General features: G+C 38.7%; 1 protein-coding gene across 1 annotated transcript in view; it reads right to left on the reverse strand.

The window, feature by feature from the left end:
* Positions 1-25,444, reverse strand: part of MAOB (monoamine oxidase B) — a 102,155-nt gene that overhangs the window by 54,173 nt on the left and 22,538 nt on the right. The window contains exons 2-3 of the mRNA XM_082610004.1: positions 9,058-9,152; positions 7,503-7,640 (exon numbers count right to left, since the gene is read on the reverse strand). Of these exons, the coding sequence (XP_082466130.1) occupies positions 7,503-7,640; positions 9,058-9,152 (233 nt within the window). The remainder of the gene's footprint in view (positions 1-7,502; positions 7,641-9,057; positions 9,153-25,444) is intronic.

The following is a 25,444-nucleotide window of genomic DNA, read 5'->3' on the forward strand; positions in this document are numbered from 1 at the left end:
CTTCTCATAGACCATAAACTATCAAAAGTAGAGTCTGTGCATAGAAAACAAACTTATCATTACCTAAGGGGAAAGGAGTGGAGAGGGATAAATTAGGAGTTTGGGATTAGCAAATACACATTACTAGATACAAAATGGATGACCAACAAGGTCCTACTGTATAGCACAGGAAACTATATTCAATATCTTGTTATAAACTATAATGGAAAAGAATATGAAAAAAATTAGAGTCTTTTTTTCTAATTGCATTTTTTAAAATAAAAATGAGAGGAGCTCTTCATAAAAAGTTCAAGCAGTACTCAAAAATACAATGAAGAAGGCAACAAATTACCTCAAATCGTACCATTCAGGTTAAAAAAATAGCTATAACATTACATTCCAGACTTCTGTGTAAGCGTCTACAATATAGAAAGATGGCTGGCTGGCTGGCTGGTTGATATGGATGGACAAGCGAACGAATGGATGACTGAGAGAAAGAGGAAGGAAACAAAAAAGGAAGAAAGGAAGGAGGAAAGAAAGGGCAAAGAAAGAAATACGAGCACCTGAGAATCAAATCATATTTGTTGTTTTCACTGACATAAATGTACTTAAATTTAATGGAAGAAACATAAACTGAAGGAAGAGCTAAACTTCAAATAAATGTTGCATAACCCAAGAGAAAGAGCCCTGTAGCATAAAGTCAAAAGATCATAAAAATCATTAAGAGATTTGAGCCTTTGTTTTTTCATTAGCTACAAGTATTATTTTGGTATATACTGATTTCATGCTATGAAGGAAGATTTCAGTAGCCCTCACCTTTCTTATACCTCTTCCCTTCTCACCTTCTCCACATTCTGATTTTATAGATTATATAATTTTTTACCATATAAAGGCTTTTTTTTAAAAAAGGTCTGTAGTACATTCTTTACTAGCGTCGTAATTCTTCCAATTCTTTGTTTAAATCTTTATTTAAAGGTATTTAATGTTTAGCGCCAATTTCATCCAAGCTGATCCATTATTCTTGAGTTCTTTATTTGGAATCATCATTTAATGATACCTTGAAGTGGAGTGATGCTACGACAAAATTTTAAATTGTGTGCCATTAGCTTAGTGGGCAGGGTGCAGGTGCCCAGAAAGGAAATGGCACAGGATTGAAAGGTAGAGAAAGTGGTAAAGCACTGGCAAAACTGTCGCCTGGATGATTGGGAAAGGCAGACTTACCAACCTTGAAGCTCTAAGAGAAACTGTTGGAGATGTGGGGGTTTTTTTGTTGTTGTTGTTTTTGCGGTACGAGGGCCTCTCACTGTTATGGCCTCTCCCGTTGCGGAGCACAGGCTCCGGACGCGCAGGCTCAGCGGCCATGGCTCACGGGCCCAGCCGCTCCGCGGCATGTGGGATCTTCCTGGACCGGGGCACAAAGCCGTGTCCCCTGCATCGGCAGGCGGACTCTCAACCACCGCGCCACCAGGGAAGCCCTGTTAGTGATTTTTTACTTTGTAACATGTTTGCTTTCAGCAATGGTGTAGGCTCTGGGATTGAAGAGCCAGGACTGGAAACCCTTTCTTGTCATCAATTCTCAAATTTTATGATCTATGGCTGCTGTCTTTTCCTGGTTTAATTGTGCCATGGGATCTTTTTTTTGCTTTATTTTATTTAGTCACTTTTCCTTTTTTTGTTGTTTATTTCTTTTCATATTAAAAGAAAAATCTTTGATCCCACAAATCCCACACCGACTTCACCCCAAATTGTCTCAAATTCAATAACTTAGCCCTGTGCCCTGCACAGTAGTCGCCTGTATTAGATGTGCATTACATGTTAGACAATTTGAATAGAGTGTAGAAGCTTAACAGTAACCGACTGGCAAAATATCCACCATATTACAGAATGTTCTTGTGACAGAATATTAAAATCGTATCTACAGAGAACTTTTAATGACATTAGAAAATACTTGTGAAATATTTATAAGTGAAAAGGCAAACCTAAAAGCCTTCTTTATGTGAAAGTATTAAAAAAAAGAATCCAAGAAAGTCAAATATAAATGAAATAAGTTGTGTGTGTGTGTGGTGCATAATCTTAAAGTACAAATAACTGTAAATTACAAAATGTGATCAAGAAAGTGAGGAGGAGACAGGACTTGGGAAGGAGTCAGTGGAATCACTGGAGTCAATTGCAGAACATTTTAAGGAAAGGTGGATCTTTAACAGGGTTTTTCCAAGAAGTGAGAGGTTAAGTTTGGCAGGAAGGAAGAGGGGCAAGCTAGGTGCTGGGGCTCGGAAGGAAATGACAGAAACCCTCCCATCCAGAGGACAGTGAGCTCTTCAATGTGTATTCTTGGCGCCTCAGTTCATGCTCTGACTCCATCGCTTCCTGCCATATGCAATTAATCTCTTTAGCCTTTATATTCTTACCTGTTAAATGGGAACAAAACTTCTAGTTCACAGCCAAATAACTTCCAGTTATTTGGGACTCACGTTTGTGAGGTCCAAATAAGACATAAGTGTGAAAGCACTTGGAAGGTTCTAGATGTCCATACCAGAGTAACGTTACCACTGTTATTATTTACTGGTTGCAGCAGAGGCCAATAGAAAGGCGTGGGCTCTGTGAGGGTGTGCTGAGTTAGGCTAACACATTTTGGGTCATCTTGTACTTCCTGTCAATCCCTACAGGCTGCGGAAGCTTTCACCTGTTACATGATCACCTTTATTAGTCACCATCCTCTGATGAGCTGGGCCCATGTCATTGCATCTCCTTTGGGCTACTTGGCCATACCCCTTGATGACATCGTATAGACGTCATATAAAATTTCACACAGGATTTAAGCTACAGGCTTGTTTCCTTTCATGAATTTCACCATCATAACTGAACTCTATACATGCTCTACCCTCCACCTCCAGTATAATTTAAAACTAACTCTGTTACCCACAAGTCTAGTTTTTGTTAAGTTTATCCAGATGTGTGTGCATGTGTATTTGTACACAGAGAATATGTTTACTGATTTTATCATATTTTAAATTCTAAAAGGAAACCTTGAAGGCTTAGAATAAGTTCATCTCATATCCCCTAATATTGCTCCACATCCAGTCACTGAAAGCATCATTTTCAGCAAATTATTACATGCCGAAAATCTGTCTTTATTTTCTAAAGAACACAAATGAGTACTGTGGTTTCCAGAATAACTAACACAAGCTTCAGAATGATCACTAAACAAATGGGTTTCACTTGCTGAAGAGGAAATGACTATTCTACACATCTGGGGGAAACGTTTCCCATGATGATAAGACATATATGTTTCCAACAAATAAATGAAATGGAATGGGGGTGGGGGTGGAAGAGAAGGTTCAGGAAGCCCATCTCAGCTCGGGCAGACTCTCGGAACCAGTGAGCTCCGTGTGGCATGTGTGACATTCATGTGAAAGGGGCAGCTGTTCCTGGATGAAATACAAGATTTTGTCTAACCTGTTTCTGGATTCTTCTGTCATCGTGAGAGAAGCAAGTACACCCTGGACTTTGATCCAGGCTTCTCTGGATTAACAGGATTGGAGGGAGAGGCATGCAGAAGGGGATACTAAGAGTCTGAAGAGGACTGGGCACTCCCGGTCTGCTGATTTCTGGGAGATGCTGAGGTCCCGCACCATAGGACAGTTTACATTCGCCAAATGCAATTAAAATTTGAATATTTTCTTTTTCAACATTTCGCCTCTAATTTTGTTGCTGTTCCCCAACACTGAGTGACAGTGATCTCTTCCAAGCAGATCACTCAACTGGTCTTATCATTAGAGATCTAGCTTCCACTGTACGCTCTTTTTTTTTTTTTTTTTTTTTTTGTGGTACACGGGCCTCTCACTGTTGTGGCCTCTCCCGTTGCGGAGCACACGCTCCGGACGTGAAGGCTCTGCGGCCATGGCTCACGGGCCCAGTCGCTCCGCAGCATGTGGGATCTTCCCGGACCGGAGCACGAACCCGTGTCCCCTGCATCGGCAGGCGGACTCTCAACCACTGCGCCACCAGGGAAGCCCAAGAGGTTTATATTTTTTATCTTTTCTTTTTAATTATGAGATAGTCCCTAAAATGGAACATTTTTCACAAGTCACTTTCAAGGCATGTAAACAGCTGCCTTCTAAACTATCCTAGCAGAAATTAGCATGACAATTTGTGAAACAGATTAAAAACTTCCACAGATGTTTCACGATAATTGTTAAGCACGAAGGACTGCATCACTGATTTGAGAGGTGCAGAAAACACCTTCTAAATTATATAGATTTGAGGTGAAGCGATCACTTTTCCCACTGATAATTAAATCCCAATATAGCTCGGTATCACATCTTTGAATCACAAACAAGGTTTTGGAAAACCACATTTTAGTGACACAAGACAGATCTCCTGTAGTACTAAAAATGAATGCCACTCAGTAGATAGAAACATTTCTGGCAGATCAGAGGCAGAGAGCAAAAACGCCCTGCACATCACAGCACACCAGGGGTTGATGCATGCTTGTTATGGGCCTAGCATGAGCACATCCCATCTGTCAACAGACCATTTCTTCCAGAACTATCAGAGAACTGGTGATACTGGGAGTCCTCGTTTCTTGGGAAACACACCCTTCCTTTGGATAGCTATCCTATCATGGGCTGCTGTAGCACCCCCCTGCCCCATTTTGTGAGTAGCTCCATTTCACCAGTTTCAATTCCAACCATCATATCCAAATTCCCTAGCTTAATGTTATTAAGGCTGCATGTAAAACTCTGTCTTCTTTTAACGACCATGTAAGAAATTGAAAAAAAAACAGAGTCCTTGAGCAGGCTGATTTGGACTGCAGGATCTGACAATATGAGAAGTAACACACTTGATACTCTTGATATTCTCAGGCTTTGGGTTGAGAAATACATGCAGGTCCACTGAAGGAACAAGGCAGAAACATACTAGATATTTGCATGAACCACTTGGGAACAGTATTTGCACTTGGGAAGAGTAGTTATTGAAATAGGTAATAGAGAGTAATGTCCAAATGGCCAAAGTACTGCCTACCATGACAGAGAAGACAACTTCCTGAACTACATTCTTTGGCATGTAGTAGCAGATCAGCTATCAGAGTTCTGCTCAATAATCCCAGAAATGGATGGAGTCATCTGAGATGCTTTTTACAGGTTCAAAATCAGAAAAATGACATATGAGCAAAGACATGGAGGTGATGATGGTGGAGAACAAATATTTAGACTTCTTAGCTCTAAGGTCTTTACTATTATTTATTATCGTGTAGCGCTTCATTGGATACAGCCACAAGGAGGTCAAATTAGCACCATTATCAAGACTGAAAAAAACCTTTGTTTTCATAAATTCATTAGTGTTTCAATCGTGTCAGGATGAGGATTAATTAGAGTAAGTAAGTATATCAAACATGTACAGCAGAAGTCAGAAAACAGCAATATAGGAACATGAAAATCTAGGTACCAAAAGAATATTTTAGAGTGATTTTCTCTAGATAGGATTATTGGAGGGGTTTTTTAATTGTTTTTCTCTACCACATTTTTTTATTATATTTTTACAATAAACATGCTTTCCTTTTGTAATAATTCAAAAGCAATAACATTTATTTTGAATTTCATGCAAAGCAATGTTGGCATATATATTTATTCTGTATCAAGTCAGAGATACTGCTTAATTCTAGTTTCTTAGCTGCACGTGGATTATACGAAATACATTAAGAAAGCAGCATTAGTCGGTCATCACCCTGAAAAATTCAAGTATTACATCGTTTCCACAGTTGATAACTATAAGCAATCTCTTTCAAACAAGGAACATAATGTCGGCCGTAAGATTTCCAGATAAACAAAGCGTCCTGAACTTAGCTCCTGACTGCCAAGAAACCCTGCCCACACACAGACAGAAAAGTGAATATAATTTCTAGTCATCTCCTTTGTCGGGAGAAACCTAAAAGAGATCCTAGTGTTCTGGGAATTCAGTCTCTGCAAGTCTTAAATGTTAGGACAAGAAAGACAGAAGAAATCAGTCAAGATGAGCTACGTATAAAAGTGAGGAACGCAATGAAGAATGTTTACTAAGTGTTGCTGATGGATGTTCAACAAATCACACTCTATCACCATGCTACATTTTCATTTCTAATTCATATGTCTCTTTTTCCACTAGACAAATAGGGAAGCAGGTGAAAAGGCTCATAAAACAAAATCTGAACATCAACCAAAACATTTATGTATAAATGTATGTATAAATGTTACCCACATTATACCAAATCAGATAGATGTTTATTTCCTGTTTTATTAAATGATTCACAATGTAGTCTATTATTTGTCCTTCTTGATATTATGACCCACAAATAATATCCAGGTGTCAACACTGTTATGTATATCAAAACTGACTGTTGCGAGTTCTTCTGTCTGCTAAGGGGATGATTTCTTCTGGTGAGGAACTTGGCTCTATACTGCTTGCTTCCACTTACGGAGGCAAGTGAGGAAGAGAGAGGAAAGACTGAAATTCAAAACCTCTGCCAGTCCTTCCGTGGGACTTCAGAGTGGGGTCCAGGGTAGGTGACTCTTTGCTTGTCAGAGAACATCAGTGACATTGTGGACCAAGAAAATGATGCTGGGAAAACAAGGATCAGGGAGATGCCAGAAGAGTCTAAAGGCAGAAACATGGTGGGAGACTGGAATCCACAGAGGAATGTGGCCAGTAAGAAATCCCCAGGGCACACTGTTTGTGAAGAGCTTATTACAATTAGAACGTCCAGTATTCAATTCTAAGTTGTTTATGTTTTTGCAATTGAACCCCTTACCCACACTGTTCAAAACTTCAATTTTGCTGTACAAAAATGCTTGGGGTGGTCCGAAGAAAATCAAGAGAAAGAGATGAATTTGAACCCAGGTTGACATAGAACAAAGGAAAGAAGAGAGTCACCAGCCATGAATGTGAATGAGCATAAGTAACATGGAAGCAAGAACCCTGAGCCACAAATGTTCATGGGAGTTGAAACCCAGTAAACTCACAGGAATTTGGGGGGATCAATGGAGCTTCCCCATGAAAGATGGAATTTGAGACTTGACTTACTTTTATGTAAATCTCTAAGAGAGTGAGTTTAGCCTATATATAGGACATAATGACCAAATTTCAAAATATTACATTAGACATATTGCAAATACTCTATAATGTGAAGTCTAGGGCAGCATTAGTAAAACTATACACAGGTTTTTGTATCACATGAAAGAGCCCCAGTTATTTTAATAGAGGTATTTAATAAATCAATCACAAATGTTTTTTTCTCTATTGGTTTTGTTAAAGTTTTTACCAAATGGGCAATACCACTTCAACAATAACCTTCCCAAATAGGTTTAGAATTCTCCTTTAGATAACAGTAAAAAAAAAAATTCTCAGAATGGTTGAAATATACTTATAAAATACATATGCATCATTCAAGGATGAAGGAGATTGTCTGAGGGGAGGATCTGGAATTCATATATGGAAAACACCCATAGAGAAATCTTCAAATCCTTCAAAGGCTGGTCCAGGCTTACCTTTACATAGTGAATCAGACGCTCTACTTCATTCACTTTGTAGGTCTCCAATCCTAGCTCCTTGGATAATCTTAAGATACGATTCTGAGTTGGGCCAACATAAGATCCTCCAAGGTCCACATATTTAACTTTTTGGTTCTGTTTTCCCATGGAAAAAAAAATAAATATATGTGAAAATGTTATTCGTAAGATTAAAAAAAAGACAGCCCTGAAATAAGCAAATTGGCATTTCATAGGTTCTAGACACACGTTGAGGTGTATCTATAGAAAACTGGATTCTGTTAGCAACTCTACTTCAGTCATGCAACTTAACAGTTATTGAATCATTCCTTAATGTAAAGCAAAATTGATTGACCTTGAAATAGGCAAGAGACTTCTGAACCCCATCATTCTCAATACATACCACAACATGCTTTGGGTTTTAGTGGCTTAGATTTGTAAGCTGTGAATTATTGATGAATTTCTCTTTACTTAGTATCTCAGGCTAATTCTGAGGCACCTAATACTAGAGGAAAAGTGAGAAAGGAAATGACCACTTCTTTTCTTTTTTTTTTCATTGAAGTATAGTTGATTTACAATGTTTCAGGTGTGTAGCAAAGTGATTCAGTTTTTTATATATGTATATATGTGTATATATACATATATATATTCTTTTTCAGATTCTTTTCCATTATAAGTTATTACAAAATGTTTAATATAGTTCCCTGTGCTATACAGTAGGTCCTTGTTGGTTATCTATGTTATATATGGTAGTGTGTATCTGTTAATCCCAAACTCCTAATTTATCCCTCCCCCCTCTATCTCCTTTGGTAACCATCAATTTGTCTTCTACGTTTGTGAGTCTATTTCTGTTCTGTAAGTTCATTTGTATCATTGTTTTAAGATTCTGCATATAAGTGATATCATATGATATTTGTCTTTCTTTGTGTGACTTTCTTCACCTAGTATGATAAACTCTAAGTCCATCCAGGAGATGACCACTTCCTTTGTGGTTTGCTCATCCAGACATTTGAAAAATAGCATTAGGGAATATTTGGTCCTAATTCAAACCTTTGAAACTGCTCTTATGTTCAGTAGAAAGTTTTCTATATGGTTATGAATTAGCTTCACTCGAAACAACTAAGGACCAACCTTTGAAAAAGAGTGACTAGAAAAACTCCCTATGTTTGAACATGTCCAAACATAACTGGATTCCTAATAGTCAGGGACACCAGAGCAGGTCCTCCTTTTCTGTTTTTGTTTGTTTGTTGACTATATAGTTCTCCGACTAAAAAAAAAGGTAACATACATTTCACAAGGGCAGTGGTCTTTGTTTTATTCACTAATGTATTTCAAACACCTAATTATTGGTGCAATCATTTATTGAGCAAGTGCCAAGTATCATGAGGTGAGAAAAAGGACAGAAGAAAAGGATTGAAAAGGAAGCAAATTGAGAGGCTGTGGAGAGTAATTTTCACTCTCTTAAAAAGAGTCAAATGGAGTTCAAGACTTTCAGAAAGAAACAAGAAACTCAGCTTCAGTGTCACGTTTCTCCAGCCCATCATTATTGTCTTACCCTGATGGTGTAAGTCCTGCCTCCCACACGGTCCCGGGCTTCCAGAACAATCACATTCAGGCCAGAGTCATGCAGGAGTTTGGCTGCTGCCATACCTAGGAGAAAATACAAGAAAAAATCAGAATCAAACACTTTACAGGGACTCCAGATCAGCTCCTCATGTTAACAGCCAATGAGAAAAGTCCATGTTAGCTCACACACATGGCTTATCATCATGCTCAAGTTATTCAACTTACAGGTGGCTAGGGTTTCTCAATAGAGACCCAGAGTCCAAGCCTGGGAAACCAACTGCTATTTCTAGAAAGAATAAAAGGGATTTCATTTTTGGTAAAGGTCTCAAATCTTAAAAACTTCTTTGGTCACTATATCAAAATGTCTATCTTTAAAGACTAAATTACATGATTATGTGTCTGACAACATGAAAGAAAACACAAAGCCACACAAAAGAGAAATGTGTAAGCCCCAGCAGACACACGACAAAATGGAGCCACTGACTCCATTCTCAAGGCAAATCTGAAAATCTGGTAAATTGGGGAGTGGGGTAGAGTCGGCCTTCAAAACATGTGAAAGGACCTGTGAAAGGACCTAAGCTTTACTATTAAAACCGAACTTTTAGAAGTTGATGTAAAGTTTCAAAACCAAGGACATAAGATTCAACCCACTTAATTGTCCTAATTCCCCATATGATCCATCACTGAAGAATGAAATGACTCCATTCATTCATTCATTCATTTAATTATTCATGTAGTCAAAAATACTTATTGTATGCCTACTACATTCCCACCATCATGAGTTCAACTTAAAAGAGAAAAAAGTTTTATTGAGGTACATTTACATTCAATAAACCTTACCCAATGAGTTCAGTGAGTTTTGATAAAGTATAAAGCTTAGTGTAGAGTTCGAATATGTAGTTTTTGGTATAAGTACATCCTGAATGTAGTTTTTGACCTCACAAATCTTAAAATTCTGCATCTTTAACTTACAGAGTTTTGTAAGAGTTTTCTCAGACAAGAGAACTCTGGTGCTCTTACCACAATGAACTGAATTTGCTCAGTTCCAAACACCTTACTCGTTTGCTTTATGAGACCAAACAAAATCAAGGAAATGACTAGATGCTGTGCCTTACAGATAAATGAAACAATTTCTATCCCGTCCTTTAAAAATAATAGTTCTGGGACTTTTAGATCACACTATTGTGAAAAAAAATGATTCCCGTAAAAATAGCTAATATTCATATAGTGCTCACAACATTTGAGATGCTAGTCTAAGTGTTTTAATGTATATTTTTAATGCTGTGAGAATTCAGTGAATTCAGTGAAAGGTACTATTGATATTCCCATTTTATGGCTGGGGAAACTGAAGCACAAAGAAGTGTCCAAAGTCACATAACGAGTCAGCAGCAGAGCCGGGCAGTTTCGCTCCAGTGTCCAGTTTCTATAACCACTACGAGTATTGCTTTTCACGGGGCCTCAGAGCCATCCTTTTCATAGATCGCATCTCTCAATTTTTGCTTCAGGGAGAGATTACATTTCAAAAGATACTTTTCACTTTGTTTGGACCAATGTGTTTTTAAGACACATTTGTAGGGACCTCCCTGGTGGTCCAGTGGGTAAGACTCTGCGCTCCCAATGCAGGGGGCCCGGGTTCCATCCCTGATTGGGGAACTAGATACCACATGCATGCCGCAACTAAGAAGTCCGCATGCCACGGCAACGATACCACGTGTCACAACTAAGACCCAGAGCAGCCAAAATAAATAAATAAATACATACACGTTAAATAAGTAGAATATTCTGAAAAAACCTCACACACTTGTATCTTGTGGTTTGATAAGAATCCATGGAACATAAGATATGAGCCTACTATAAAAGCCACAATGAAAAGCCGAGGCTTCATTCGCCCTCTCTGAGCTGCCCTAAAAGAAGAAACCTTTTCTTTTTCTTTTAAAGAGGCTGATGTGGGGCTTTCCTGGTGGCACGGTGGTTGAGAATCCACCTGCCAATGCAGGGGACATGGATTCGAGCCCTGGTCCGGGAAGATCCCACGTGCCGCGGAGCAACTAAGCCCATGCGCCACAACTACCGAGCCTGCACTCTAGAGCCCGTGAGCCACAACTACTGAGCCCGCACACCACAACCACTGAGCCTGCACTCTAGAGCCCATGCTCCGCAACAAGAGAAGCCACCGCCATGAGAAGCTCGTGCACCGAAACGAAGAGCAGCCCCCACTCGCCACAACTAGAGAAAGCCTGCGCGCAGCAACGAAGACCCAACGCAGCCAAAAATAAATAAATTAAATAAATTAATTAAAAAAAATAAATAAAGAGGCTGATGTGAAATTTCATTATTTGAGTTAATCCATCTTCCGATCCCTGTCCTTGGGTGCAAGGCCGGGACTTCCAGTTGGTGGTGGGGTGATGTGCCGCAGTCCACAGCCCCGCGAGCAATGTGCACAAGCACTGCAGAACCCTAATTTAGAAATACAGGGCTTGGATTTTTAACTCCAGTTTCCTAATTTTACCTTTATAAGGAAAAAACAAAGAGAGAAAACCTTTCTGTTTAGAGTCAAAATTGCAGACGATTCAATGCCGTTTCTCTTATCAAGCATCAGTTCAACAAATGAAATATGAGGTAACATTCAGCCTTAGTAACAGGTGCTATCATGGAATTCAGATACCCTTGCTGAGCATGTTGAGGCTTAAACAAAAGGGCTCAGAACGAAACACAACATCACTCATATACACTAGCGTTTTATGTTCCATAAAAGGTACTACTGGGTAAGTGCAGTTACCCAATAGTATCTGATGCTAAACAGAAACATTTACTAAAACAAGCCAGGGTCTTATCAAATCATTGAATAGAGTTCTTTATGCTCATGTGCCTTAAAAAAAGGCATAAATAGAAATTACAAAAATATCTTTAAATAGGGCAATACGAGAATATGTTGTTAGAAATACCTCACAACTTGTCTCATGCATGCTTGTTGGATATCAACTGACAAAAACTGATTTGAAAAATAATGGACGCGAATACCAATGGCTTAAGAAAGTCCCTGCAAGTTTAGAAGGAGGGAATTTTAGGAAACTGAAGAAGAAACTGAGGAGTTGGAGTCTGGCCCGGAGCTGATTAAGATTGTTAAGATGTATAAACAACAAGGTCCTACTGTATAGCACAGAGAACTATATTCAATATCCTATGATAAACCATAATGGGAAAGAATATTAAAAAAAGAATGTATATATATGTATAACGGAATCACTTTGGTGGACAGCAGAAATTAACACAACATTCCAAATCAACACAACATTCTAAATCGACTATACTTCAATAAAACTTTTTTTATAAATAAAATAAAAAAAGATTGTTAAGATCTCAAGGGATTCCTTAGTGATGACTGGCAAAAGGACTAATGGTTTGATTGATCAAAGAATAAGCAAACAACTAAGAATCCAGAAATGCTCCAGCTTACAACAGGGTTGTTTCCCAAGAGTTCATGTTTATGTCAGTCATTTGGAACTCTTTTTTTAAATAAATTTATCTATTTGTTTATTTTTGGCTGAGTTGGGTCTTTGTTGCTGGGCGAGGGCTTTCTCTAGTTGTGGCGAGCGGGGGCCACTCTCCCTTGCGGTGCGCGGGCTTCTCATTGCGGTGGCTTCTCTTGTTGCAGAGCACAGGCTCTAGGCGTGTGGGCTTCAGTAGTTGTGGCACGTGGGCTCAGTAGTTTTGCCTTGCGGGCTCCAGAGCGCAGGCTGAGTAGTTGTGGCACATGGGCTTAGCTGCTCCTCGGCATGTGGGATCTTCCCGGACCAGGGCTCAAACCCGTGTCCCCTGCATTGGCAGGGGGATTCCTAACCACTGTGCCACCAGGGGAGCCCCATTTGGAACTTTTAACACATTTTGTCATAGAACAAAAATATGAGAGATGGTACATTCTCTGGGAAGTCTGGGAATTTTAAAATGCAATACTATTGTGAAAAAAAATCATAAAGTAGCAGAATTACATTTGCCCTAAGAACACTAGACAATGTAATTGGCACAGTTGAAACAGGCAATCATTTCCTGACACAATGGAATAACGGCTAAAAAAAAAAAAAACCCCACAGTAATAGCAGCCAACATCATAAAGCATTGAGGATTGCTTTGCTGTGTGAAGAAATAACATTTCATACATAACGCTCATCGGATTTTCACCACAGTGCTGAGAGTTATTATCATCCTCATTTTAAAAAGAAAAAAATGGAGGTTTGGAGACATTCACTGACTTGCCGTAGATTATACAATTAGTAAATGGCAGGGTCAGGGTTCAGCCCCAAACCTGAACTCTTAGCCACCACCCATGGACCAAAAAGGAAATGTTAAAAATGCAGTAATCTATACACCGATTGATGCAAAGTGTCTTAAAACATTCTGCTCTCCCATCTAAATAGAAGAATCTTAAAATATCAATTTTTCTCTTAAACAGATATTTAATTTTTGCAACTAATTTAGAAACAAGCATATAATGACTTTGTACTTTTAAAAAGCTAATTAAACTTGAGTTTAACATGCAGGATCAGTTACTATTTCACAATGATCATTTGGCAACTTCAGAGGCAGCCCCTATGTGTCCCTGACAGGCCCTTGATAAGATCATCTCATTTGTTACCTCTAAATGGTGTAGGATCCGTAGTATTTTGGCTCAGGGAGTCTCCTTTGGATGAATAAGCATAGCGTGCCGTACCTTACTAATGGTAGACTAAAGCCTAATGCCATGAAATGATCAAAATATTTCATCTCCCTTCCCAGGTAATTCACTTGGAAAATGTTTCATCAAAGTGATGACTATTTCAATTAAATTATTTGGATACTTCAATTTAGATTAGAAACTCAAATTATTTAAAATACCTAAACATCAGTGGTTTGCAGCTTTATTAACATTCTATGCTTCCAGTTTTGTGCCACGGAAAAGGGCCGAAGAGTAACATACTGTAGGAGACTGAAAAGTACACAGTGCAGGTAACAAAGGGGTCTCTTCTTGCTTTGTCCATATGTCTCATGTCCTTCCTATCAAAACCTGATATTTAACAGAATTTGTCAGCATTTTCAAATGCAAAGTTAATTGTTTTGAAAACATTATGAATCATCAGTACTTCAATATTACGTAAGGACTTTTTCTCAGTTTTAAGTTACCAAAAAAAAGTATCATGTTAACCGAAACTGAGAAAAAAAATTCACTGTACCTCAAAGCATCTCTACCCTTATAACACTGGTAAACCGTATAAGCCCTCCCTCAGGAAGGATAAAAGCCAAAAGTAGGCAAATAGCCCTCATCACCTGTCACTTCTGACAAAGCAAATTGGTTTTATGAGAAAATTCTAGAAACAACCAAGTGACCTTCTGATCAAAGAACTGGAATTCTTTGATGTCTCTACAGAGAATGCCTTTTCAGTTACTTAACACAAACACGCACACACAAACAAAAGGGTCTGGGGTAAAAAGAAAAATGTCACCAATGTGAGATTAAATTCATTAAAGAAAAGCAGCATTTGTAGGTAGAATTCAGACGCTGATTGTTGAACTCTTCAACACAAAGTAGAGGCAGGTAAAGATATCACTGAAAACAGGAACATTTTGAGCACTGACTGCATGCCAGTTTCTATTCCAAGTGTTTTACATATAAGAATTTATTTATCCTCCTAACAACTCTATGAAGTGGGCAGATGTAAAAAGAGAAGCACAGAGAGGTCAGATAATATACCCAAGGTCACACAGCTGGCCAATGGCAGAGCCAGTATTCAAATCCAGGCACTCTGACTCCAGATAACAAACATGGCCAGCAGCCTTTACTAAACGGTGAAACACTGAAAGCCTTCCATAGAACATCATGAACCACATAATCATCAGGGTCACTGCTAGCACATTCCATACCTTTGTGTAAATGACAAGAAGGTGTTACAGGGAAGAACAAAATCTGACTACATGCTGGATCTGTTTCTTTTACTTTAACCTTTGCTTCCCATTGCTTTTGTTCACTGTCTATACATAATGGCCTGCGCCTCAGGGAACCCTGCCCCTCTCCGTGAATGTTAAACCAAAGTGCCTTTGTTCAGGGAAACATCCTGACCCCACCCACGTGTGAATGCCTGCAAGAAAGAAATTAACACATCCCCTCCCTGAGGCTGCCCATTCCAGGTGATATTTGCAAATGGCCTTCTACCTTACTTCCTCACCTCCTCCCCCTCTTTGTTCTAGAAAAGAAACTGGCACTAGTTGGCCATCTTCTTGGTTTGCTGGCTTTCTGAATAAAATCGCTATTCCCTGCCTCAACACCTTGTCTCCCGATTTATTGTCCAGTTGAGCGGTGAGCAGAGCGAGCTTGGACTCAGTAACAAAGGCACACACTCATGGCAGGTGAATTTCAAAAAGGCATCCTTTCTCTGGGTGAATGCAGCTCACATCGGTGCTTGGCTAGCAGAGTGTGGGCTGGACTACAACCCCCTCTTCCACGGCATCAGCCTGAACAGCTTATGCCGTGGCCTTGAAACTCAGGAAACTTATTTCCTGAATGATAAGAACTTAATTATCTAGTCTTTGTGTCCTCGATGCTAGTACACAGTTGGCACTTACATGTTTGTTGAGTGTATTCATTTAATGCCCTGCAGCAAAGATGACAATTACTTAGTCAAGAAATAAACAAATGGCTGAAATGTTGTCTATATAAACATAATATATTTAATATAGTATAGGAAACTAAAATATTGACACGTTGAAACTGATTTCTTCTCGTCACACCGGAAATGGTAAAGGGATACCCTTGACTTTTTCAAAGAAAAGGAGCTGGAAAGAAAGCCGGCTAACCAATTATAATAACCGCCTTATATTTGTACAGCACTACAGTTTCCAATATTCACACACATTAAGTTCTTAACAATAAGCCTTTGAGGCTCTCGTTGTTATTCCTATTTTTCAGATTAGAAAATGGAGTCTGGGAGAGATTCAAGAGCTTGCTCAGCGTTACTGTGTGTTCTTCATTAGTCACATTACTTCCTGTAACATACAAAGGCCAATGTTGTTAAAAAACAATTCTCAAAGCATGCCGAGTTTTAAAAATAGAATGTTTAATTAACTTCTTGGAAAGACTATGTTGATAAAAACCACCTGGAGTCTGTCAGTGCCCAAAACCCTGGGACCAAGACATTTACAGGGAGATCTGAAGACATTTAGAGTCTCGCAGTGCCCTCTAGGATACCGCCATTGAACTACTCATTAAGAGGTGCTTTGGCCAAACAGTTCCTCCTCATTCCAGGCTAACTCCTCTTTCCTGAGAACGCACCGATCACAACTTTCTTGAAAACTGAAACAACACATGATATAAACCAAACATATCAATGTGTATGTACCATCACTTTGATCACTGAGAAGCAAAGTCTAGAATTACGTTATTCACATCGTGCCCCCAGATAGGAAAAAGACTCCAAGCCCTCTTGGAAGCCCTTTGCTCTGTTTTCTCTTCGACAGTCAAAATATACAACACAAGAACAAATGGCAATAGCTTCTAAAATAAAGGAGACCTTTACTGAAGCCTCAGGCCGTGGGATGATTTATGCTCTTAAAAAGGAGAAAAAAACATCAAGCTTTCATGAGTTGCCATAGAAACCTTTCTCCAGATGCGGCTGCTTCTGAGATACTACAATGACATTGCCTTCCAAGGCCTTTCAGAATACATTTAAAACCATAAAAATTGTTTCATCACGCTTTACATGTAAATTACTGCATTTCCCTAAAATGTCAGCAATCATAATGAGCCTCATTTCATAGCCAAGCTCTTGTCTTTGTCGTGTGAAAGGAGTGGGTTCTCTTTCGTGTATTATAATCATGGTACACAAAATTTGTTTCTGCTTGACCTCAATATGGTCTCCCATGAAAAAAGGAGGCAAACCCAGAAATTACAGCCTTGTCTTTCCCAAATTTGTGTGTTACAGTCTTCATTTTTAAAATTGTTACATAAAACTAATCGTTTAATTCACCTTTTGGAAATTCAATGGAATATATATAAATAAACACACTCTCCTTTAAGAATACTGTTTTTTAAGTATCGAAAATAATCATATGATGCCACGATAGTTTCCTTGACTGTGATTTAAGGGTGAAATATCTCATTGCCCTCCTATGTATTACCAACATGATTTTTATTTATTTTACCAACATGATTTTTAGAATCACAAACATCTTTAAGGTAGAATATAAAATAGGAGAGATACCATTCCCCCTTTGGCTCACCCACTCCCTAGATCTTAGTCTCTGAAAGAGCTGGGTGTTACAAATGCCCAGAAGAGGGTCACAGGCCTGCTGTAGAATACTTTGAACACTTCTTCATTTCAACATCTCCTTTCACCAAAAATGAGATGATTAATTTGGAATTCTAGAAGAATAGAATGAAATGTGGACATTGCCAAGGAAAAGAAATCTGGATGAGATGTGACAAGTAACTGGAAGAAATGAAGTTACAAAGCAGTCATTTGGGAGCCTAGCTTGGAGCCTGGCCCAGGAGTTTTACTTTGCCGCTGAAACACCCTTGTGAGCCAAAGACCAAGGCAGTCAGCGGTGTGCAAAAAGGAAAACATAGCCTCATTCAAGGACAAGGCAGAACATTGTCATTCTGTAGAAAAGCTCTATGCCAAATAGGTCTACTGGGCTGTATGACCTTGAACAAGAGTCCCCACCTTTCTGGGCCTCACTTTCCCCATCTGTAAAATGAATGATTAACCCCCTTTCCATTCTGTGATTAATCTACATGAGACAGGACAACAATTTTAAATAACCTGGAATTTCATTACATACGTGGTGTCTTCATAACCCCAAAGCATTAGCCCAAAGTCTGCCCTGTGGAGCATGCAATTTGAGTGACATCAATAGGTGTTAATAAAAAACATGTGAATTTTGTTATAATAAAAGCATTGTGATAAAAACAAAACAAAACAAAAAAACGTGATTTTTGTGCTTGTTGTACGACAAGAAAATGCAGATGCAAACAAAGCTGGTTAAAGATAGGCGTGCTAAGGTAATTAGAGGTAGAAGGTCCCATGTCTGTGGCTTCCTTTGAAATGCATAAAAAAAAGAGGGATTGATAGATAAAGAGAGGGATGGATAGATGGATAATACGGAACAAAGCAAATATAGCGAAAATGTTAACTGTACAATCTAGTTGCAAGGTATATGAGTGTATAATTCCTTGAAAATCCTCACAATAAAAAATTCTGGAAAAAAAAGTTAAATCGGGTGGTCAAAAGGTACAAACTTCCAGTTATAAAATACATAAGTCTGGCTTCCCTGGTGGCGCAGTGGTTGAGCGTCCACCTGCCGATGCAGGGGATACGGGTTCGTGCCCCAGTCCAGGAAGATCCCACATGCCGTGGAGTGGCTAGGCCTGTGAGCCATGGCCGCTGAGCCTGTGCGTCCAGAGCCCGTGCTCCACAACGGGAGAGACCACAACAGTGAGAGGCCCACGTACCACAAAAAAAAAAAAAAAAAAATACATAAGTCATGGGGATGTAATGTACAACATGGTGACTATAGTTAATCAGACTGTATTGTATATTTGAAAGTTGCTAAGAGAGTAGACCTTAAAAATTCTCATCCAGGGCTTCCCTGGTGGCACAGTGGTTGGGAATCTGCCTGCCAATGCAGGGGACACGGGTTTGAGCCCTGGTCTGGGAAGATCCCACATGCCGCGGAGCAACTAGCCCCGTGAGCTACAATTACTGAGCCTGCGCGTTTCGAGCCTATGCTCCGCAACAAGAGAGGCCGTGATAGTGAGAGGCCAGCGCACCGCGATGAGGAGTGGCCCCCACTTGCCCCAACTAGAGAAAGCCCTCGCACAGAAACGAAGACCCAACACAGCCATAAGTAAATAAATAAATAAAAATTAAAAAAAAAAAATTCTCATCCAAAGAAAAAAATTTTTGTAACTGTGTGGTGATGCATGTTAACTACACATATTGTGGTGATCATTTCACAGTATATACAAATATTGAATCTTTATGTTGTACACCTAAAGCTAATATATGTCAATTTTTTTTAATGGCTTGGGGATTTAGATGCAAATTCTGCCTCAGCCTACCTTCTCCTGACCCACCATGGTCTCCTCATTCTTTTATGGGAGCTCTATAATTTTAAACTTTTCACTCAAATTATTTTTGGAAAGAGGCTTTTCCTGTTATTTCATACCAACTGTTTGGAGATAGGTTGAAAGCTCTCCATATGTCTGGCCAAAACCCACCTTGTGGTTTGATAAAAGGCTTCCGGAAAGCCAAAACAAGCTGTCAATGTTTGTGAAGACAGGACCTCAAATGGAACTCAGATGAAGTTACTTGTATGTTCATAGGTTCAATTCTTTTTAGGGAAAATTATACTCTCAGAAAAAGTAAAAAAGGATCACTCTAAATCTCAGTTAGAGGTCCTGGACTCAGTTGTTAGGTTAATATCAGAAGAGAACCTGCCACACAAAAATGAACACTAGTGCCAAAATGTAGAGAAAAACAAAATATCTGTTGCTGTCTGGGCAAATTATTTCAGGGGTATCTGTAGCTGGGATCCAGTTTCCTCATTCACTTTAGGACATCTACTCAGTTACCCCAAATCAAAAACAAATTGAGGTGCTTTTAGTCAGAATATCTAGATTTCATTCTGAGCAGTGGGCCCCAACCCTTACCAATCCAACTGTCTTAATTAATTCCTTGTGTGAAATTGGCTTTGTATCACTTCAAAAAGGAAATATTCATCTTTCTGAAAAATCAGACATCTCTCATATTCAGGGTCTACCATTGGTTAGGTGATTAAATTTATCCCCTCCTTTAAACCTCAAGTTCCTGACCTGTAGAAGAGTGGAAGTATTTACTCCCTACCTTATCAAGTAGTTGTGAAAAGAAATTGAGGCAAAATATATAAGGCTCTTAGAACATTGCCTGTTGCATGGTATATACTCAACAAATATCTGTTCAATTAATGGATCCAACATCTTAGGAAGTATTTGGCTTTGAAATTGGAAGAATGAGGTTCTGACCCCACTTTGCCTCTTAGGCACTGTGGAATCTTGGGCAAATAACTTCTGAACTCCTCCTAATTCCAGTCTGTAAAACAGGGACGTACCTTGCAGGCAGAGTTGAAACAAAGATTATGTGTGCAAAATTACTTGCATATATTGGGCCTGCTGTTGTCATATAGTGATAGGCAGGCTGGGCCTGCCAGGGAATTAATCATGCCTCTGCTTCCTTAAGTTCCACCTCCCCACAAATACTTATTGGCAACTCAAGCCTTTTTATAGCATGTCTCATCAACCTTTGATTCAGTATAGATGATTTATCTATAGACCCACGTCTTACAATATTGGCATAACATCCCAGGTTTTATTATTTCTTCAAACTGTGCATCACACAAAAAATGACTGGGTCTTAAACCACCTTTTTAACCTATAACAAAACAAATGGATAAATTCTATCATAGATTGGACAAATGCCCACTGACCATAGCAGCGAAGAGGTAAAGCAATTTTTTCTCTGTTGATAACATTTTTATCATGGACTTGGAGCAATCCAAGCAGTATCTTTTGATTAATCATCCTCGGGAAGAATATTTTAATATCTCTTTTCTAAAGTTAAGACTATTATATTTGACAGATACCTTCATGCAATTAAATGAATAATGTTTTTGAACCTTAGTATGTAATTTCCCACTGTCCAAAATGGCTATTTCATGCCTTTTCTTCTTAAACTTCCATGACACCACCTCCCCTGCCCCCAGCCCTCTTTGACTGATGGCTCTGCTACATTTTTTATTAAGAAAATAAAAATATCATCTTTCCATAATAAATCCAGCTATATACCTTCACCTGTGCCTGCATGTGCTGCTTTCTTTACCTCTTATGACTTAAGTGAAGTGGCTTCTTTAAGGAAGTCAACCCTCGCCACTCTCTTTGGACCCTATTCCCCCCAGGGCTTTGATCCTCTAATCATATACTTTCTTTCCTGAATCATCGATTTCTCCCTCTCTCCTGGATCACTGTCATCGACACACAAACCTGCTCTGGTATCTTTCATCTTCAAAAAACCTAACTGGCCCAATATCTCCTTTTAGCTACAACCCCTTCCCTCTGCATCTCTTCATAACACTTCTTCAGAGAGTTATCTTCACCCATTGCCTCTATTTCTCCACTTCACTTCAGTCAGGCTTTCATCCCTACCATTCCACCTAGACTACTCTTGTCAAGGATGTCAGTGATTTTCATATTGCAAACCCAGTGGTCCAGTCTGGGTCCTTAAATTAATTGTTCTCTTAGCAGCTTCTCGTCTTATCCTCCTTCTTATTCTCTCTCTCTCTCTCTCTTTATAATGTCTGTAGGATCTGCCTTAATGTCTCTTTTTTTGGCTGCGCCATGCAGCTTGTGGGATCTCAGTTCCCCAACCAGGGATCGAACCTGGGCCAAGGCAGTGAAAGCCCAGAATCCTAACCACTAGGCCACTGGGGAACTCCCTTGTCCTCCTTCTTGACCCACTGTCTCCACTTGTTTCTGGGCCACACATTTCCTTGGGTTTCTTCCTCTCTAACTCTGCTTCTTCTCAGACTCCTTTGCTGGATTTTCTCCTTTTCCCAGCTTCTAAATGTTGGAGAGCCCCAAGAGTCAGTTCTTGGATCTCTCTCTCTTTTTTTTTAAATCATTCTTGGGTGATCTCACTCAATCCTATAGACTTGAAACTTCAAGCTTGACATAGAAATTGCCTACTTAATTGTGCCTTCAACTATTTAATAATCATCTCAAACTTAACATATCTCAAACAGAGGTCTTGAGTCCCCTCCACCAAACCAGTTCTTCTGCAGTCTTTTCCACCTCAGTAATGGTACCATACTTCACCCAGTTGTTCAGGCCCAAATCCAGGAATTATCCTTGTTCTTTTTTCCTCCTGGCCACTCCACCCTCCAATCAATACATCAGTAAGTCAACTGAATACCTGAATACAACCATTTCTTAGAACCCATACTGCTACTACCTTGGTCTAAGATGAAAGCATCTCTCCTTTGGACTATTGCAATAGCCTTGCAACTGCAACTGCTTCCACTCTTAACTTCTCTGTTTTCAACTTACATAGGGTAGAATATCCTTTAAAGCAAAATCAAATTCAAGACATTTCCCTGCTTCAAATCTTCCAATGACTTACATTGCAAAGAGGTAATCCCACCTCATTACTTATTACAGGGCCACATATGAATTCACTCTTGCCTGTGTATCTTGCCTTAGTACCCACTTCATCCCACTCCAGCCATGTTGATTTTCCTTCTGTTCCTTGAACACTTCAAAGTTGTTCCCACCATATGGGCTTTGCGTCAATTGTTCCCATCTCCTGTAATACTCTTTTCCCTGATACTTACATGTTCAACATCTCTGATCTCAGCTTATACCTCACCTCTAAGGAAGAGGTATTCCCTGACTCTGCTCCATCACACCATCTATTTTATTTTTCATGGATTACTTGCCACTGGTAGTACTTTGTATGTATGTAGGTATGTAGGTATTTATTTGGTTGATTTTTTGGTTATTTACTGTGTGATCCTCCTCACTAGATTATAAGCTCTGTGAGGGCAGGGTCTTAGTTGTTTTGTTTCCTACTTTATTCCCAGAACCTGGGAGAATATCTGACATGTAGACATCCTCAATAAATATTTGTTGCTGGCATGAAACAACTCAGACAAGTCAACTAGTTCAGCTGCAAAGGATGAACAGGGGCTCATTGTGCAAAGCACTTACTCTAGTGGGTTCATCAGAATGCATTTCTACTCAAAATCTGATGTATCACAAAACTTATTTTAATGTCAGTGTGACCATTTGATCACAAGTGCCCTTTAAAAGTTTCAACCCCAAATTTTCTGTTCCAAATATCTTTTTAATTACAAACTTATTCCCAAAAATTTGCAAGGAAAAAAGTGTCAACATAGAAATGGAGTCTTCCACCTGGAGAAGGATTCATACAGGTCTCCAAATATTAACAGTACAATGTCAGCTCCACAACCTGCCTGCCTCACATCTAAAGGCTACAGAGTTTCCTTTAATCAATAACATAGTCTGGGCACCCATCAGAAAACTAAACTATTTCCTCAGCAGAAGATCACTTGAGCATCTGATATTTTAAAAAGGTATTTTTTTAAAGGCTTTGTTAATTATGAATTCCTCTGGAGCATTTAAATCTTAAACCTGCACCATTAGGTTGTGGAACAGAAAGGTACCTGGTCTATGTTGTACCAGCTACTGACAGAAGTTTCTTATACATTAAATGTGTTTTAATATTATGCTCTAGCTGAAATTGTGTGTGTGTGTGTGTGTGTGTGTGTGTGTTTAAGTACCTTAAACACACTCTGTACTCCCAAGCTTTGGGCATAGCACCAAATTGTAATACCAATCTGCATTCCACGTTGAAAGGTGAAACCACCTCTCATTAGAGGTGGCTTCCGTCTTGTTGAAAGGAGGTGTAATCCAGACCTGGGGGTCCTCTGATCCTTGACAAATTCCTCCTAGACAAAGGAGCAAATGGAACTGAAAATGCCAATGTCAACACTTACACCCACAATTGCAAAAATACATTTAACAGCCTTTAGTAACAAAATTCTAAATCTAGAAAGTTGTGCTGTGATGTTCTGTTCTTCTGTGCCCCCTTGTCCAGCTGAATTTCTGTTTGATTCATTGAGTCTATTTCTGGGGCTCCTCTACTCTGTGTATATCCTTGTGTGGGTCTCCATGTACGTTCTTAGCTTAGTCTTACTATGTCCATCTGTATCTCATACTTCCCCAGTTCCTTTTGTCTCTCATAACTGACCCAACTACAAAGCCAATAGTTATCTATTTTCCCATCTGTTGACTTTGGCTGGAAATACATAGTGATTTGGGAGTCATCTTAGCACAGGTGAAGTCTGAAACTGCTACGTTCCCCTGGGGGTTTGTAAAAGTAGTAGAATCACAATACAAATTTTGCATAGAATAATACCACAAGGAAAACATGTTCAAGGAAGTCTCCTTATTGGACTAAACCATTTTAATTGCAGTATCAGAATCATCCCGTGGCTTTTGGCCATACACCTGGGTGTGAAATCGGTACATTTGGAAGGGGTCGAGAAGCTCACAGAAGACTACCTGCATTAGAAGGGCATAATCATTCTCAAAGAGTATTTAAACATGTTGGTTAAAGTTTTTAACTGTAACCAAGAAACATATACGTAAATACTGGTTTATTCAAAAAGAAGAATAGATTCCACCCCAGATTCTAACCACAAATGAAGAAAAAAAAGAAATAAAAATAGCCCTCCCAGAAAATGTAATTGACTAACAGACACAAGAAAAATGTTCAACTTTCTAGTAATTAAAAACAACCATTTTCACCTCTCAATTTGAGAAACTGAGAAATACCATTTTCACTTGCAATCTGAGAAAGATTGTAAAACAAGGATGATATTAAAGGCTGCCAACAATGTGATGAAACAAAGCTGGCTGGAATAGTAATTGGTAAAACATTTGAGAGAAGCAATTTGGCAGTATCTGTCAAAAACTTTAAAGTATCCATATCTTTAAATCGGAAATTATTACTTTATGATTCAATTCCAAGAAATAATATCAAATGTGGAAAAAATATTATTCCTAAAGATCTTTAGTGCAGTGTCGTTTATAATAACAGTGCACACACATAATATATAATGTCCAATAATCTGGTATTAGTTAAGTAAGCTATGGTAAGCTTATTTGATATTAAATTGTGTTCATAAAGACTGTAATAATGTGGAAAATGCTTATGTTTTAATATCAGGTGAAAAGATATAAAATTGTGTCTGTTCTATGACTATAAATATAAATGTGTGACACACACACAGAGAAAACAAACAAATGCATGAAAAAAGGCTGAAATAAAATATACCCAAATGTTAAGAGTGGCTGTCTTTGGATGATAAGACTTAAAAATGAACTTATGAAAATAATTCATCCAGAATTAGTAAAAAAAATTTATTAGTTGTGATGAGTAGTTTCGTTTACTGGGCTATTTCCAGGATTCATTGTATAAATGATTGATTTTTTGTTATAAATTTATACTTTTTAGAGACCTAAAATTAAGCACTTAGAGTCACATAATTGCAAAACTTCTCTGTAAATCAGTCTACCTGCCTTTATATTGTCACTAACTTTCCCTATTTCAGAAAAAAATTGTATGCAAGTAAATTGACAAAAGTGCTTTCCCAAAGCTGTATATCAAATCTAATAAAAATAAACTCAACTACTTGAAATTTTATGAAATTTACTTCAGTTATAACCTAATGATGACAGTAGGGAAAAGAGCGAAGGATGTACATTATTTTTTTTAAGGCTCAGGAGCTGTTTC

The sequence above is a fragment of the Mesoplodon mirus genome, assembly GCF_964341445.2.
Source record: "Mesoplodon mirus genome assembly, chromosome: X".
NCBI lineage: Eukaryota > Metazoa > Chordata > Mammalia > Artiodactyla > Ziphiidae > Mesoplodon > Mesoplodon mirus.